This window comes from Geotrypetes seraphini, chromosome 8 (assembly GCF_902459505.1).
Source record: "Geotrypetes seraphini chromosome 8, aGeoSer1.1, whole genome shotgun sequence".
Taxonomy (NCBI): Eukaryota; Metazoa; Chordata; class Amphibia; order Gymnophiona; family Dermophiidae; genus Geotrypetes; species Geotrypetes seraphini.
This window is the reverse complement of record NC_047091.1, coordinates 137,446,605-137,464,602: the sequence shown is the minus strand read 5'-3', so window position 1 is coordinate 137,464,602 and position 17,998 is coordinate 137,446,605. Positions and strand designations below refer to the sequence as shown.

The 17,998-nt window shown below is 43.2% G+C and overlaps 1 protein-coding gene across 7 annotated transcripts in view; it reads left to right on the top strand.

Moving 5' to 3' along the window:
- Positions 1 to 17,998, top strand: part of ARVCF (ARVCF delta catenin family member) — a 394,108-nt gene that overhangs the window by 224,255 nt on the left and 151,855 nt on the right. For all 7 annotated transcript variants that reach the window (XM_033955207.1, XM_033955205.1, XM_033955206.1 and 4 more), the window contains exon 5: positions 15,166 to 15,349. In XM_033955207.1, the coding sequence (XP_033811098.1) occupies positions 15,166 to 15,349 (184 nt within the window). The remainder of the gene's footprint in view (positions 1 to 15,165; positions 15,350 to 17,998) is intronic.

Genomic DNA, 17,998 nt, shown 5'->3' with positions numbered 1-17,998 from the left:
AAAAAACTGCTGTTAGGGTCTGTCCCAAGCACAAAAATTTTATTTAATTGGGTCAGTTCTTTACTTTGTCATCATCACTGGTTGCTGATGAGTTTTTGGATATAGTTTGAAAGTTGATGATGTTGACTTATAAAGCCCTTCATACCCAGAGTACCTTCTTTTCTGGTTTCCACAACCATTCCTCATATGCTTTCTTGGGTTTTTTGTTCCCTATATAATAATAATAATAATAATAACAGCTTATATACCGCAATACCGTTAAGTTCAATGAAGTTTACAATCGATTAAGTGAGGTACAAATTGATTGAATTTAAGAGGGGGGAAGAGGAGAGTTAATAGGACCGGAAATGCGTTGTTGAGGAGAAAGAGATTAATAGGACAGAGGAATCACTGTCTCCAGTTGTCTGTGAACGATTGGAAGGAGAGTGTAGCGTTGTGGTTAGAGCTATAGCTTCAGCACCCTGAGATTGTGGGTTCAAACTCTGTGCTGCTTCCTGTGACCCTAGGCAAGTCACTTAATCCTCCACTGCCCCAGGCATAGGTGTTAGAACGGGGGAGGCCAAAAGCGCCTCCCCAAAAATTGCTGGTAGCAATAGGGCTAACAGGGATCCTTTAGACAGAGAAACACCAACTGAGGTGGTTGCCTAAGCACTCTCAAGGGAGCGGCATCTTACTGCCAGCCAGCATACCTGCTGGTCAGCTTTCTCAGCCATTTCCCTTCCCCGACATCTACTCCTCCCCCACCTCCTTGCACGTCTATCCCTACATTTCTTATAACAGTTGCCGGCAGAGGGTGGTAAGAACATAAGGGGAAGAGTTAGATATGGATTTGGATTTGGAGGAAGACAGAGGGAGCAAGAAAGGGAGAGATGGACATGAGGGAAGGCTGAGGGGGTCATGGAGAAATGGTAGAAGGAAGTGAAAGGGAGAGAGGGAGAGATAGATTTGGTGGAGAGGACAATACGGGGAAAGGGAAAGAGATTCAGGGATGGGGGCAGAAGGGGGAGGGAGAGAGAGATGGATGACTCAGGAGAGCAGAGGAGAGAGAGGAGAGAAGGACAGGGAAAGGCAAAGTGGAAATGGACTGGGGGGTGGAAGGGGAGAGGGAGGAAATATGCCAGACCTGGGAGGCGGGAGTGGAAGGGCAGAAAGGAGAGATGTTGTACTTAAGGGAAAGAGAAAGAAAGAGAGGAAGGAAATAGGGGTGGAGTAAGCCATAAGGAGGGGAGATGCTAGAAATGGTGGATCCAAGTGGGAGAGTTGTCAAGGAGATGAGTGAGCAGAATAATGAGTATACGAGGGTAGAAACGGGTAATGGGAAGCAGATAAAAGGGAATAAGAAGATGAGATATATGAAAGCTAGGGGATGAGAGAAGGAGATATAAAGTTGATTAAATAAAAAGTGAAAAGAAATAAAGCAATGTTCCCTCTAAGCTGCGTGGCCATGCACCTTTTGGTAGTAGGCCGCGCAACCAGCACACCAGGACCTCTGGACATACTCTGCTGCTGTTGCCTGTGGCTTTTTAAAGAAAGAAGTGTAGCTGGAATGGAGGAGGAGGCCTACTTGGATGTCTTAGAGCTGGCCAGAACACAGGTACATACCCTTGGGAGGGGCACGAACTGGGAGCACAAACTTGGAACAAAGGCTGGAAGGAAGGGAGGGAGCATGAACTTGGGACACAGAAAGGAGAGAGGGACCGCATTGGGAGACAGCACAGAGGGAGCATGAACTTGGGACACAGAAAGGAGAGAGGGACCGCATTGGGAGACAGAACGGAGGGGGCATGAACTTGGGATATAGAATGGAAGGATGGAGGGAGGAAGAGAAAGAGATGCTGAGGTGGAGGAGGGAATAGAAAGGAAGAATTGTTGAGAATGGAAAGGAGGGAAAGAGAGAGTGAGAGGGAAAGAGATGGTGTACATGGAGAAAGAAAGAAAGGAGAATTGTTGGACATGGTGGTGGGAGAGGAGTGAGGTAGAGAGAGCTGAGAGGGAGAAATGATGGATGTGGTGGGAGAGAGGGAACAGTGGGACAAATGCAAAGGGATGCAAGAGGGAGGAATGTTAGACATGGCGGTGGAGGGAATGAAGAAAGAGATGTGGCATGGTGCTGGAGAGGGATGATAGAAGGAGAAATGTTGGGCATGGGGCTGGTGGGCAGGGGTGAAAGATGTTGCACACAATCTGGGGGATAGGAAAGGGAGAAATGTTGGATATGGTTGTAGAAGGAGTTGGAGAGATGCACCCTGGATCCCTCCCTCTCTCTTTCTTTCTCTCTTTCCCTTTCCCCACTCCCTCTGCAGCAAGGGTGGGAATGAGAGAAAGAGATGGAAGCCAGTAAGAGAGAGGGAGACATTGCACATGGGGGTGGAGGAGAAAGGAAGAACTGCTGTGCAGGGGTGAGGAGGGGAAAAAGAGTATACTTTGTGTAGTTTAATTTTGTGGTTACCATTATGTGTTGTTAATAAGATTATATTATTGTGTGTATATTAAAAATGAATGGAAGAAATGGCATTTACAATTAGTACTATTATTATGGGGGCGGGGTTTGGGGCAGAGCTTGAGCAAAGTCTGAGGTGGAGCTTGGGTGTTCTGGAGTGGGGTCTAGGGCAGAGCTTTTGGCCCCTCCCCCCAACAAAAAAGCGTTCTGCTGCCTATGGCTCCAGGTACGTTATATTGTGAGCCCACAGGACAGATAGAGGAAGTGCTCGACTACCTATTTGTAATCCATTCTGAGCTCCTTTGGGAGGATGGGCTAAAATAACTAAATAAAAAAAAAAAGACACTGCGCTTTCTATTTTTCCCTGCTCCTTTTTACTGGAATGCTCTGCTTCTTTCCCTTCATTCTAAGTCATCTTACCTAAGAACAGGTCTTAAGACACATCTGTTCTCTTTTGATTTTCTAAGTTTTATTAAAAAATTGATAAAATGCTTATATAATTTCTAAGCGATTTACATTAAAATAAATGATACATACAAAGAAGACATAGACAATACAGTACTTATGTTAATACTAACTTACAAGAAACACAAGGAAAAAGGGAGAGAACTACAATTTTTTAAAGCAAAGAATCATTCAAAGTAAGCACATTAAAGGAGGGAAGGGTTTTAGTCTTATAAGGCTAGTTTCTGGTATTTTGGAGAGTCTATCTATCTATCTATCACTGTTAATGGATAAAATCAATTTAGGATTTCAGCCATTTCAGAACCTAATTCTGAAAAGCATCATTAAATAGAAAAGTTTTAAGAATAATTTTAAATTTATCTGTTTTTCTTCTCTTAAAAAAGACAGAAGACGATTCCAAATTTGTGGGGCTGTTATAGAAAAAATCTCCGCTCTTCTTGTATTTATGATTTTCAAAGATGGAATTGTTAAAAGATTTTGTTCTGCCGATCTAAGTGTTCTTGATGGAGCATAAGGCAACAGAAGTCTGTCAAGAAAAATAGGTTGGACTGTAGCAATTGTGGTTTCCATCACAGTTCCAATCAGCTCAGGGGCAGCAACCTGTGACTCATGCACCACTGGTGGCTCTTTCACCGAGTGGCCGGGGCTCTTCTCTTGCTTCAACAGGTTAGCGGCAGCGATTCCTACAGCTGCCTGTCGCTAACCCAGAATCCTCTCCTTTGCCACTTCCCTCCCTCTGTCAGAACTTCCTGTTTCTGCCCAGATGGAAAGTGACAGAGGAGAGGGTTAGCGGCAGGCAACTGTAGGAATCTCTGCTCACCCATTGAAACAAGAAAGAGAATAATATTTGTGAGTGGGATTGGGTATGGGAGGAAATAGGTTGCAGGCGAGATGAGAGTGGTGAGACAGAGAGAGAAATGGACATAAGGATGGAGGGAAAGGTGAGATGGTGCATGAAGAGAGAAGGAGATATAGAAGAGAGAGGAGAGAGATGGACATAAGGGTGGAGGGAAAGGTGAGGGTGCATGAAGAGAGAAGGAGATATAGAAGAGAGAGGAGAGAGATGGACATAAGGGTGGAGGGAAAGGTGAGATGGTGCATGAAGAGAGAAGGAGATATAGAAGAGAGAGGAGAGAGATGGACATAAGGGTGGAAGGGAAGAAGATATGGTGCATGGGGAGAGAAGGAGATATGGATATAGGGGTGGAGGGGAAGAAGAGATGGTACATGATGAGAGAGAGCGAGAAAAGGACATGAAACATCTCTGTGCAGAAATACAGTGTCAAAGTCTCATTAAATTGTTTTTCTTTATTTTCTGTAAGCAAGCTTTTGTGTTAAATTCATATACCCAGATCACATTAAAAATCGCATCTCTAGGAGAATGCTGCTAGGTCAAAAAAACCTAAGAATAATAAATTTTTCTAAAACTCATTTAATCTTACCTGAGATCCTTTTTCGGAAGTATCTTGGTGAGATTTTGGGTATGCAGAATTCTGAGACAGTGCCTATTTCTACTCTCTATTATATACCAGTTAAACAAAGAGTATTAAGGCAGCAAGGAACAGATCAGTTAGAATCTATTGATATAGATCTGACAGACTTTTTGGAAGACCCTCAAGATGTAATACAGATGAGCTACCTTACTTGTAACTTTTTTGAGTGAGAGCGATAAGGCATTGACGGTGAAACTTTATTTTAAAAATAAAAATGCTTTATTTTGTGGAGCAAAGGTTCAGATATTCCCTGATGTGGCAAGATCAACCCAGCTCAGAAGGAAGGGCTTTTTAGCCTTGAAATCTCGAGTTGTGGAACTGGGTGCCACATTTTTTCTGAAGTTTCCTTGCAAGTGTTTGGTGACTTTTCAAAGTATAGATTATATTTTTTGGGATCCGGCTCGGTTAATACAATTTCTTGATCAAAAGTAATGGGGGATTATATATTTTATTGGTTGAGATAGCTATTTTCAAATTGAGGAGCCTGATTTGAAAAAGATGCTTATATAGAAGGAAGATGTTTTCTTCCTTTAGTTTTCCTTTGGAAAAGATTTCTGTAATAAAATGGTGCACCTCTCCTTTAATGAGGGCTAGATGGAATTTCTGATTTAGTAATGATAATAATTATGTAAAATGATTTGTTATGTTTCCATATCCTGTTATGTTTCTTTGTAAACATTATTTGAAATTTCAAAATAAATTAAAAAAAACCCAACAACAAAAACTGCATCTCTACCCTTTGTAAATCTTGGGTCAAACATTTAGGACAAAATGGCTCTTTGCTCTAAAAGGGTTGCGGACCCCTGGTCTAGCCTCTGCCTGTTGGGTTGTTTATGCACAGATCATGTAAAAGCATGTGGGTTTCATCTGGCATACATAATTGGACTGCAAGTATACCCCTGTGCAATTTTAGACTAGCTGATTTCTACATGCAGAAAATGCTTTCTAAAAATTACCCACTATGAATAAATAAACCAATAACATACAATTAAGCTTGTATCAATAAATCAGTAACACACAGTTAGCTTTTGTGCCTTGTTCTCCTCTATTATTCCTACTCAACTCAACATGTAAAGAGAGAATAAGTGAGTTCTCTGTCTTCAGTAAATCAATTTAAATTCCATTCAAGTGGCTTCTCTAATAAAAGATACATTAGCCATTTCACTTCCTGAATTTTAAGATCTGTTCTCTGTCATTTTTATAAGTGCTTTATGGAAGACCATTTTTAGAGCTATGAATCCAAGTAGATGTTCTTCTTACCAAGGCTAAAAGTCAATGCAGGCTTCCATATCATGTGTTAGAAAGAGGCCTTCCCTTGAGCATCCTGTCTGATCAGCTGCCTGCAAAAATGCATGAAGACATTCACTTCTGTACTTGATCAGTTTTCCTAGAGAAAACCCCTGAAAATCAGCTGCAAGGTTTATAGATGTATTTGCAGTACTGATGGCTAGTCATAAGGTTTGAATCATCGGAATTGTAAATGGTGAAGAGTCTGCAAAACCAGGCCACGGACACTTTGGAGGAAGATTTTGTATAGGGCACCCACATTTAGGTGCTGAGCAAGTACACAAAAAGCAAAAAGTACATGCGGGATTTCCATTGTAGAGCAGAACACCCATTTAGGTGCCCCACTTATACCAGCTCAAAGGCTGCTGTAAATTTGGGCACCTAAATGTGCCCTTCCCATATCAATGCCCCCTGTAAAGATGCACCCTTGAATTTACGTGCATGCGTTATCCGTCCGAGCTGCAACTTTTTTTTTTTTTTTTACTTTTTAGCCCAGCGAGCCCGTAGTTTTAACCCGATTTAAACCCACAGGTTAAAACCACAGGCTCGCAGTGTGGGGAAGGGCAGGAGAGATTCGGGGCAGAGTAGGCAGGAGAGATCCGGGGAAGAGCATTGGGGCGGCAGGCAGGAGAGATTCGGGGCAGCAGAGAGCAGGGCTTCAATGGAGCTGGAGAGTCGGAAAGACGTTTGCAGCTGTCCCCAGCAGTCACTTCTTGGGTTGATCGGCCAGCCCAGTCAGTTTCAAAAATTTCTTTGGCGAATCGCGTCCCTGTCTACTTTGCATGCATTTCCTATCATTTGCATGCACAGATTGGAAGCGAATCGCAGGAGAGATTAGTGAATCGGGCCGGAGGGAAATCTGGTCGCAAAGGGGTCGCAAACCGATCGGTACACAATCGGTTTGCTTAGTGAATCTAGCCCTAAGGGTGGTTGCAAATACAACTGCAAATTGATACCAATTAGCACCACTTAACTCCAATTATAGATAGGGTTACCATGGGCTAGATGCACAAAACATGGCCACTAAGACCGTGCGAGTTGCTGTGGGTCGATCTTTTGGTCGACTGTAACAGCGATTGATGTTCCAAGTTTGCATGCAAATGATTTGAGTGGAGGTTTGCCATAATCCCCTCCAATCGGTCATTGTGAAGCGACTTTGACACATGCGCAGAGCTGGTTAGGGGAAGCCCAAACAGCTGAGTGCAGGGGAAGCCCCAGAGCAGCCTCCTGCCACTTATCTGTTGGGGCTTTGTTCTTTTATTTTTAATGGCACAAATGTTGTGCGTGTGTTACACATAAACAATATCTGCCCCATTAAAAAAAAAAAGTGAGCTGTCCCGTCCCCCCGATGATGGGTCCCCCTCCCCCCCTCAACGACCTCTGGAACCAAACTAGAGGCAGGAGGAATGCCCACTCCCTCCTGCTACCGTGAAACCCCTCTCCCATGCTAAACCAAACCCCCTCCTGCACAGACCCCCCCTCTCGTCTCTCATTCTTGAATAAAAATTGACAGGAGGGATGCCCACTCCCTCCTGCTGCCACAAACTCCCCCTGCCAGGACTCCCCCAAACCAACCTCTCCCCTTCCCTTCCTCACTCCCTAAAAACCTGCCACCAGATGCCCCCCCATACTCCCCGAACCATCCTCGTACCTGTTCAAGAAGTAGACAGTAGGAAGGGTGCCCAGCTTCTCAGGCTCACAGGCCCACCACTCCAAAATGGCGGGCCTTTCCTTTCCTGGTGCATCCTGGGATGCACAGGGAGAGACCTAAGGCCCTGATTGGCTCATACGTCTAAAGCCCCTCCAGGCATCTGAGCCAGTCATGGCCTTAGGCTCCGCTCCATGCATCCCAGGATGCACTGGGAAGGGGAAGGCCTGCCATTTTTGGAGTGGCGGGCCTGTGAGCAGGAAGGTTGGCAAATTCTGTCGGTCACTAAACCATGAGAGATCATTTAACAGTATCTTACCACTGACTACAGGATATACTGTATAGATGACAGTGCCAGCATCTATTAGATTTAGAACTGTCTAACTTATGTAACCTAACAGGGGTCCAAAAAGATCTATGTAACAGAAAAAAAACAAGTTTGTCTCATAGATGCTGATGCTGTACATCTCATCCTCCAAGTCCAAATTCGTGGCCATCGAGATGCAGAAAAATATTGCTTTATCTCGATGCTCCAAATGTCCCTAAGACTATTTTTTGTTTTTTTATTCATGAATTCAGAAATTAATTTATACCACTGGGTGGCCTGATGCCCTAGCAAATCTGTCTGGAAGCATAGGACCTGCAAGCTATAATGATTTTTGAAATTCTGCCAATCAGGGAACCCACTCTGAATGGCCTGCTTCAACTGCGACCGCCTATAATTTTGAGATTTTGAAATACTGAATGATTGTTGCAGTTGTGAAAAGTCAAGCAGTTTCCCATTAGATATAACATCATCACATGTGCAATTTTCTAATATATGCAGGTACATGGATACTGGACACATCTGTGCAGTATTGGGGCTAGTTTTTTGGAGCCCGTTTTGTAAAGGCACATAGGCGCCTGTGTTGTCTTTAAAAATATGACTGTAAAACTGTTTACAGGTTCAAAAAATTTGACCATGTCACCCCTCTATTACGAGAAGAACATTGGTTACCTAAACAACACAGATATGGAGGTGCATATTCGATATGACATCCAAATCCGAGTTTGGACATTTTGCAGAAACTTGCACAGAAATCCAGTAGCGAACATGACCATTTTTGAAACAGAAAAATGTCTATCTTTTTGTTTCAAAAATTGCCATTTCTTAGATGTGCTTGTCCTCAGTGCATCTATCTTTTTGAACCATTTAAAAACAAAACACGTCCAAAAGAAAAATGCACAAAACAAGCCATTGGGATGTAGGAAGGGCCAGCATTTTTTTTTTCTTTATTCATTTTTACATCTTACAACAAGTGTATCAATAAATTGACAATTGAAATTAAGTACATTTTTAGTAGACATCCCAGCAAAGTAGTGGGTGCCCTAGGAGGCACTGCCGTGAACTTCACATAAAAAAGGCCCAGTATACATTTCACCATAAGCCCCTTATAGTGTATGATGAGCCCTTCAAAACCCATCCAAAACCTACTGGACCTAACTATACACCACACCAATAGCCCTTTATGTCTATAGGTGTCACCTATATGTAGGTACAGTGAGATTTGGATGAGTGTAGTAGTTAGAATAGAATATGGGCCTGAGTCCCTGTCTCTATGGTTGACTATACCATCCACTGGGTTATTCTAGGAACCTTCTCGATGTTTTACTAGGACTGGCCACACCATATCAGCAGGTATATACTGTTTCATTCACATCTTTGGGGGGTGGGAGGGAAAGGGGTCAGTGACCACTATGGGAGTGTGGGGAGGTTATGCCTTTATCTCCTCATTGGTCATCTGATCACTTTTGGTACCTTTTTGTCATTTATTTGTTGTTAAAACAGGTCTAGCCTCAAATACCCAAATTGTGCCCTGGATGTTTTCTAAAATGTTCGATTATTGCAGAAAAACATAAGCCCGCTTTAGTCCCACCCAAACCATGCCTCCAATATGCCCCCTCCCCCTTTGAGATTTAGATGCATTGCAGACACCCACCATAGAAATCTGTCTAGAAAATGGGTTTTGACAATAACAAATTGGAAGGGTTTGGCGAGAAAACCATCATTTGCCACTTTTGGGATGTTTTTCTTTTTGAAAATGAGCCCCAAAGTACACTATTCAGCTGATCAGCTATTGTTATTGCATCTGTCCATTACCTACACTTCTTCCAGGATACCATTTGATCACTATTTTATGACATACATTATGGAGCACACTTCCTTCTAGTTTAAGATTGAAACACCCCTTGCCAAAATTTAAAACTGACTTAAGGGCAATTTATTTCAAGATGCTTTCTCATCATAATTTTTTTTCAGTTCCTCCCTTAGTTTTTTGCTTTGGGGAAGGTGGGGGGGGGGGGGGAGAAACCCACTGAATTCCTGTAGCACATTTTTTTCCTTTGCTAGTTGACTGTTTTTGATATTATAAATTGGAAAAGCAGAGACTTAGAGGAGACATGATAGAAACTTTTAAGATCCTGAAAGGCAGACAGGGACAGATTCTTCAGGCTGTGGGGAACAACAAGCACTAGGGGGCACTCGAAGAAACTGAGAGGGGACAGGTTTAGAACCAATGCCAGGAAGTTCTTCTTCACCCAGAGAGTGGTGGACATGTGGAACGCACTCCCGGAGGTTGTGATAGGGCAGAAGACACTACAGGGATTCAAAGAAGGTCTGGATAAATTCCTGAAGGATACGGGGATTGAGGGGTACGGATAGAGGTAGTGATAGGTTATAGGGTGAGTCAGGGACCACTTGACAGATCATGGACCTGATGGGCCACCGCGGATGCGGACTGCTGGGCGTGATGGACCTCTGGTCTGACCCAGCAGAGGCAACTTCTTATGTTCTTATGTTCTTTCAGTTTGGTTTCATTTTATAGAAACCTCTCAGATGGTTTGCTAGTGGGTAGTATAGCAAGTCGTGATAAAATAGGTGTATGATGTGTTCCCTTTTGGACTTCTCACATAAGTATCCTGTTATTAAATTAACCCCATAAAGTCACAAGTAGCAACATTATCACTTCTTCTATGCCATACATGTACTGTAGTACCATTTATTAATTCATAAGATCATTTTAGAAGAGAACATTCTTTCCATTTAACCTGTGGAAGGAATCTGATTAACTGCTATGTTCATCACTATATACTGATTTATTTTTTTTAAATGTAGGAGGGGAATAGGGGGACGGGATAGAAAAATTGAATCCTATGATAGTGCATAATTCACATGGCTCGTCTGTATTAATAGATTTCCATTAATTATAACCAAATTTGTGGGCTCTGCATCCATATATTATTCATGGTGATGAATACACGTGATATTTTACATGTAAAGTGCTTTTAAGCATCAGCAAATGTCCTGGTACTGAATCACGGGAGTGGTTATGACCGATCACCTTGCTATGAATTGTTAGCTGTGCTTGTCTTATTTAATAGATTTAGAGCTGCACTGATGTCCAATTTGGTCTTCAAGGAACAGTGCAATAATTCTGCACATCAAAACAGCTGCAACGACAGGAGAGCTTAGGAGACAAGCAAAAACACTGCCCACCCTTCAAACCAAGAGCCAAACAAACCTCAGTGTGATTAAAACACAGTCACAAACAGTTCGTGTGCAGAAAAAATGGCTATAACCTAGTTAAAAATTGTTATTTATTTATTTAAAACGTTGTTAGACCGTTTATGAAAAAAACGAGATGGTTTTGCATCAAATAAAACGTACATAAGAAAAAACAAACCATGTCATAAAGTCTACACAATTAAACCATTTCTTCTCTTCAAATGTCACCTAATAAATTGCAAGATTACAATAGCAAACATGATTAAACAGATTCTATTCTTCAAATACCTACTAATAGATCACAAAAATGAAGTAACAAACAGCTGAGCCTTTCACTGTTTCTTAAAATGTAACAAAGTACCTTGTTGGTAGATATGGAGAAGAAATTGGGGCTCTCTGGAAGTACCTATATGCATAGGAGCCTTGCTGTAATAACAATAAGAACTTTTTTTAAAATGTAAACTCTCAACCTTTAAATATTCCTGGGAATTTACTGGAAAGGTCTCTAAGAATGAGTGTTATGATTCCTGTGTTCAAGGAAAATTTTGCTAAAATTACCCATGTCATATGGTAAGTGTACTTTTAAAATATGTGATGTTACTTTTAAGGATAGGCATCATAGTCCCATTTATAGTGGCTCCCGCTTTAATGGTGGGTAGCAGTGAAAGCACTTTTTTTTTATTTACTGAGATTTTGCCCACACTTTTTTCAATGGGAGCTCAAAATAACTTATATTCAAGTGCTCCAGGAATTTTCCTGTTCCTGGAGGGCTTACACTATAATTTTTGCACCTAAGTCAATGGAGAACTAAGTGACTTTCCCAAGATTACAAGGAATAGCAGTGAAATTTGTGCTTTGCACCCCTGGATGTCAATCAAGCCTGGTTCTCTAACCAGCAGTCCTCCACATTGCAAGGAAAACCGTGTCAGCTTATATTTTAATGCTGTCTTGCACAGGGTAATCCATTTGCCTTGAGCTCAGCCCGGAGAAAGATATTTGTGCAGTGTTCTGTGCTTTGCCTAATCAGTGGTTATTTCCAGGAATGTGTTTGGTGCTTTTCAGCATACTCTGTTGAAAGCCTCTCTAAATTGGCTTCAGTTTAGCTGACTCAAGAGTTGACTAGGTTGACCTGCTCCTTCAGGGGTGAATAGTGTTGGTTTGTAGCACTAAACAGCTGTGGGAATGCAATCAAGTTTTCAAAGGTTGTGTTTAGCTCCATAGCTTGGAAGACAATGCCATGTGTTTCAAGACAGCTGATTTTTCAAACTGTGAAAGTGTTTATTTCCCCATTTTCATCTGATTAACCCCGGGTGACATATCTCTTCATGGGCAGAACTGCTCAGTAGAGTTACCATATGGCTCCAGAAAAAGGAAGATGGATTGAGACATCCGGGTTTTACTTTCCACTGAAAGCAATGGAAGTAAGGAGGACAGAGACATTTGGGCTTTACTTCCGTTGCTTTCAATAGAAATAAAACCCAGATGCCTCAGTCCATCTTCTTTTTTCTGGAGCCATATAGTAACACTAAGGGCTCCTTTTGCTAAGGTGCGCTAGCGTTTTTAGCGCACGCAGGATATTACCCCACGGTATGCGGCTAGAACTAATGCCAGCTCAATGCTGGTGTTAAGGTCTAGCGCTTGCGGAATTTCAGCGCGCGCTATTCCACGCGTTAATGCCCTAACGCAGCTTAGTGAAAGGAGCCCTACGCAGCACTCCCTCCCTGCACAGAAACTTGAAACTGAGCCTACAAATAATTTTCAGTGATAATTTCCTCCAGATTGTGATCCTTACCTTAAAAGATCACTCTCCTTGGTCTTAGATTTTATCTTTCAGTTTATGTTTCTCCTTTCCTTTATGAGAAAACTTATCTATCTTTCTAAAAGCTTTTGTTCTGCCTTTCTTCCAAAAATACACTCTCATCAGTTCTCCAAACACAAGTTCACTTTAATCACAGAGCTGGGTGATATCACTGCACTTTGTGCTGAACTGTTGATTTCTCCCAGAAGCTTTTGTAAATATGAGTCTTTCTTTGCTTTGAGTGCTAGTTCTAGTCAGTGCATGGACTGTGGCTCCCTCCCCCAGCCATTCAGTTATTCTCCGTTCCATTTTTTCTGATGGGACCATAGGATGCATATTTGCTGCTATGGCTCTATTGAATTACTCAAGGAAAGTTTTTGGACTCTTTCTTCTGGTTCTGACCATAAAATTTCCACTTAAGTTTTTGGAACTTGTTAAAAATGATTCTAAAAGTCATTTACTGTGGTAAACAGTTAGTTTTATGCTGGCCTGTGCCGAGAATCATCCTCAGTACAGCAGGAGAGGAAAGGGAGGAGTCCAATCAGCCAAGGAAAACTGTCTTTATTCAAAAAATACAAGTCCCAACAAGGATCCCAGTTTTGTCGTCCAAAACGACGCCTTCCTCAGGGGACGCTAAACTGTAAAAGTGACGTTGATTGCTCAGGAAAAAAATGCCCCCCATTCCTAGTGAGTGCATTTGTAGCATCTATATAGAGACATTCCATTTCTCCCATATAGGAAGAACCTGAGCTATTAAGTTAGTCCAATAAAAAGCTCTCACCTACCTCCCATGTAGGACCAAACTGACTTTTTGCTATTACAGTATAATAAAATTGTGCAGATTATATGAGAACTCCTATGTAATGTTTATTTTCTGTCTTCCATTTTTTTCTCTCCTATGCTAGAATTGCCAGTTTTAAGGGGAAGATTTTGAGCCAGTCCTGTTTTTTTGAACTTACATAACAGTTCATTCTGGTATTTGTAGTGCCAGCTTCTACCATTTGAAGTCCATGCTGCAGTAACCAAAATGCATCAGGATAGGGTTTTCAGAAATCCAGGACATAAAATCTTGCTCCTTGAATTAGGCCCTTCTGCATTTTTTTGTTCTGACAATACTCCCTGGCCTAGGGACCTATTTACTAAACTCTTCTAGATGTGTATTGTGAATTTTAAAATGCATTAAGTGGTTAACATATTTAATCCTGTGTCAGTCTCCTAACCTATAATTTTATTTCAGTAGAGCTGGCAAGGGGGGGCCTGATTATTTTGAGGAGGAGATTTTTAGACATGCCTCCAGCCCTTGCTCACTCCGTTTAGCCATGCCCCTAGCCCCATTCACTCCAACTTCTGGATCCACCCCCTACAACATCTCAACTTCACAGCTGTGGCACCAACAAGCCATCTCCCCCTCTGGCAACAGAAGATGCCTTAATAAAATGTCATCGTCTGCTGCCGCTTGCATTAAGAGCTGTGAGATTTTCCTGTTGTTATCACAACACTAGTCTGGCGGCAGCAGGCGATGGCATCTGCGTAACACATCTCTTGCTGGTGATGGACAGAGAGGCTTGCTGAGCAGGAGTTCGCTCCCCAGTGGGAGTGCATCTCCCGCTGAATACAGGAGATTTGCCAGGTCTGTCTCAATGCAGAGAAAGGGGTGGGAAGAATGACACATGTAAGGTAAAATGTTACCGTGGATGTTTTACCTACACCTCTGTGTCTGCCATGGCAACACATATTAATGTCACAGCTGCCCCTCCTTATGTGGCAACCACACATTGCCACTAGATGAAAATTGTTGCAGCAGAGGCTTTACTGCTAACATTTAAATTTTGCAATTAATGCACATCAGGTTAAAAACCTTACTATGTTTTAGTAAGTAGGCTCCCCAATGCGGTTCATAGACAACCCCCCGAAAGACAAAGGCGTGCGCCGACAACTGAGCGCAAGACGGAGGCGTGCGCCAAAGAAAATTACAGTTTTTAGGGGCTCCGACGGGGGGTTTTGTTGGGGAGCCCCCCCAGTTTACTTAATAGAGATCGCGCCGGCATTGTGGGGGGTTTGGGGGGTTGTAACCCTCCACATTTTACTGTAAACTTAACTTTTTCCCTAAAAACAGGGAAAAAAGTGAAGTTTTCAGTAAAATGTGGGGGGTTACAACCCCCCAAACCCCCCACAATGCCCCCACAACACGGCATGATCTCTACCCCCCACCCACTCCCCGTTGGAGCCCTAAAAACAGTAATTTTCTACGGCGCGCGCCTCCGCCCTGCGCTCAATTGTCTGCGCGCGCCTTTGTCCCGGCGCGATTTTGACCTGACACCCCCCAATGCAGTTCATGCTGTGGCTTCTGTTTTAAGAGAAAGTTGCTTATAAGAGCCATTGTCCCATCCCAAAGCGGAGAACTCTCTCTCAGAGTTCAAGGGCATGGAGTTCCTGATGCTGCCTTTCATATTAGGTATTCTCCCTAACCACCAGATTGTTTTCTTTAAGGCACTCTTTGGAACTTGTCCTCCTATGAGCCCTTAAAGATGGTGATAATTAATCACGGTCTTCAGACACTGACCAATGAGGTGATTATTCCTCACTCGGGCTGGGAGAGTGAACCAAATGAAGACTCTAAACCTCGGGACGCAGAATGGACTACTGTCTTCAAGAACACGTCTGGATGCCTAAGGTACTGCGGATTATTGTGTATCTTTCTTGCCTGTCTAATATAGATACGTGGTGTTTCCTCTGCAGGGATGTTCATACGATATGTACTAGCTCCGGAGGCAGGCATGTATATTGATGAACAGTATATCAAATATTAATTAAACTTGAAGCAAAAACAAAAAGAGTTGGGAGGAAGGAGACGGTCTCATTGACGACACTTCCACTATAAATACCAGGAAAATGGGTGTGCACAAAACTTGTTCCTTATTTTAATTTATTAGCATCCTGTTTAATACAAAATAACATACAAAGTAAAACTAAGGGGTCCTTTTATCAAGCCGCGAGAGTGGAGTTAGCGCGTCGGACATTTCATCATGCGCTAATCCCTGCGGCCGGCTAAAAAACTAACGCCTGCTCAATGCAGGCGTTAGCGGCTAGCGCAGCAGGCGGTTTAACGCACGTTCACCCCTACCGCAGCTTGATAAAAGGACCCCTACAACATACAATCAATCAAACAAAATATAAGAAACAAAACCAAACAATTGCCTTATCAGACTATTGCATCTAAAAGAAAATTCTATAACCGGTGGCAAGACTTAGGCGCTGGAAGGTACTTGAACATCGGGGGGCTTTTTTTTCCATTTCTAATGGCGTTTGTCAGTTAACTTAGGCACCGGTAGGGCAGCTACCAGCGCCTAATTAGAAACGGCAAAATATTACTTGTAATAATTTTACAATTAAAAAAAAGAGAGAAAAAGAAAAATGGCAAAAACCCCCAATATTCAAGTACCTACCAGCGTCTAAATAAAAGGCTCCGGAATCACATCTACCTAGGCGCTTTCCGGCACATAATGCCACTATGGGCATGGCTAATGCTGGAAGTGATGTTAAGCGCCAGAAAGCGCCTCAGTTGGCGTGATTCACGGCATAGATAGGAGCTAGAAATGTAGGCCTACATTTCTGGTGCCCAGCATGCCCGGAGGCATGATTCTGTATACGACGCCATCGCATGATTTATACACGATCAGTGGCTGCATTTACAGAATCCGGCCGTTAACGTGCGATTAGCACACTCAAAACGGACTACTGCAGAAATGTGTTGCAGCATTTTGCAGTATTTTTTTTCTGTTTGCATGTGCTAACTTGCACATTATCAAATTAAAAAATACATATTTTTGGAGGGGAAAGAGAGTGGGCATTCCCGTGTTATCTGGCTAGCACTTAATGATTAGCGTGCACTAACTGGATAACACAGGAGTTAACACAAGAGCGCAAGTCGGGCGCCTAATTAGGCACTGTTCAGCGCGATTCAAGTAAAATTGGGTGCTGTTTAATGAATCACGCTGAGGCGCCCAAGCAATAGGCCAGCTCTAGGCACAACTAAAAGTTAGGCGCCTAGCTGAGCGCTTAAGCACGCTCGAGGGCAGCGATTTTGCAACAAGGCGCCTAACACGTAGCCACGCCCACGCCTAACATGCATAGCGCCTATTTTTCTGAAGGCCGCCTAAATTTTTAGAGGCGCCTTCTTACAGAATCGCGCTTTCTTGATAGGCGCCTATGTTTCAATCAGTGCTGCTTAATTGAGCTTGTTATTCGATTTAGATAGGCGCCTAGCTAGTTGGGTGCCTCCGAAATAGGTGCCTAACTTTAGGCGCTGCTTACAGAATTTGGGCCTTAGTGCTTCCCAAACAGGAGGCGGGAAGTGTTCCCATATTAATTTTTTGCAGGTACCATGCACTAATGGGGTCATTGGTGCACAACCTGCAAATGAAACAAAAATGTCTTTAAAAGGTGCTGCACTATATCTGAAACATAGAAACATGATGGCAGATAAAGGCCAAATGGCCCATCCATTCTGTCAATCCGCAGTACCATTAGAGTGTGACACGGTGGCTGTTACCCGCAGCTAGCTGCAGGTAGCCGCGGGTAACCTGCCGAAACGGGGAGAGAAAAAATAGTGGTCGCTGCGGGGACAAGACTATTTACCGCCCTGTGGAGCGGTGAATGGTCTTTTCTCTGCAGCGAAGTAAGGGAACGTGCGCGATCACGGATCGCGCGGTCCAGCAACCCCCTCCCGCCTTCTCCCTCCCTTCTCCTCACCTTATGTGCCCAATTTAATTTTTCTTCTCCCAGCAGCACGCTTTCAACAAGACATGCGCGTGGCTGCTTGAGTTGAATCTTCTCCTCTGATGCAACTGGAAACAGGAAGTTGCATCCGAGGAGAAGATTCAACTCAAGCAGCCGTGCACGTGACTGGTTGAAAGCGTGCTGCTGGGAGAAGAAAAATTAAATTGGGCACATAAGGTGAAGGGAAGGGAGGGAGATGGTGGAATGCGGCGATCGGGCGTGAGGGGGCTGCTGGGCCGCACGATCCGTGACTGCGTGTGTTCCCTCACAGTAGGAAGTAAGGAGTGAAAGTGAAAGAGATGCTGGACCAAGGAGATGAAGAGGGAGACAAATATTGAACCCACAGCAGGAAAGGGGAGGACAGGCAGGTGAACCAGATGCTGGAAGCGGCGGGAGAAAGAGGGAAAGAAGCCAGATGGGGTTGGAGAGGAGAGATACACATTGGTGTGGAAGAGGAAGAGAGGGGAAATCTGGACACAGGAAAGTAACAGAAACAGAGGGGAAATTATGTGCATGGGGGCATAGGGACAGAGACATAAAGGGG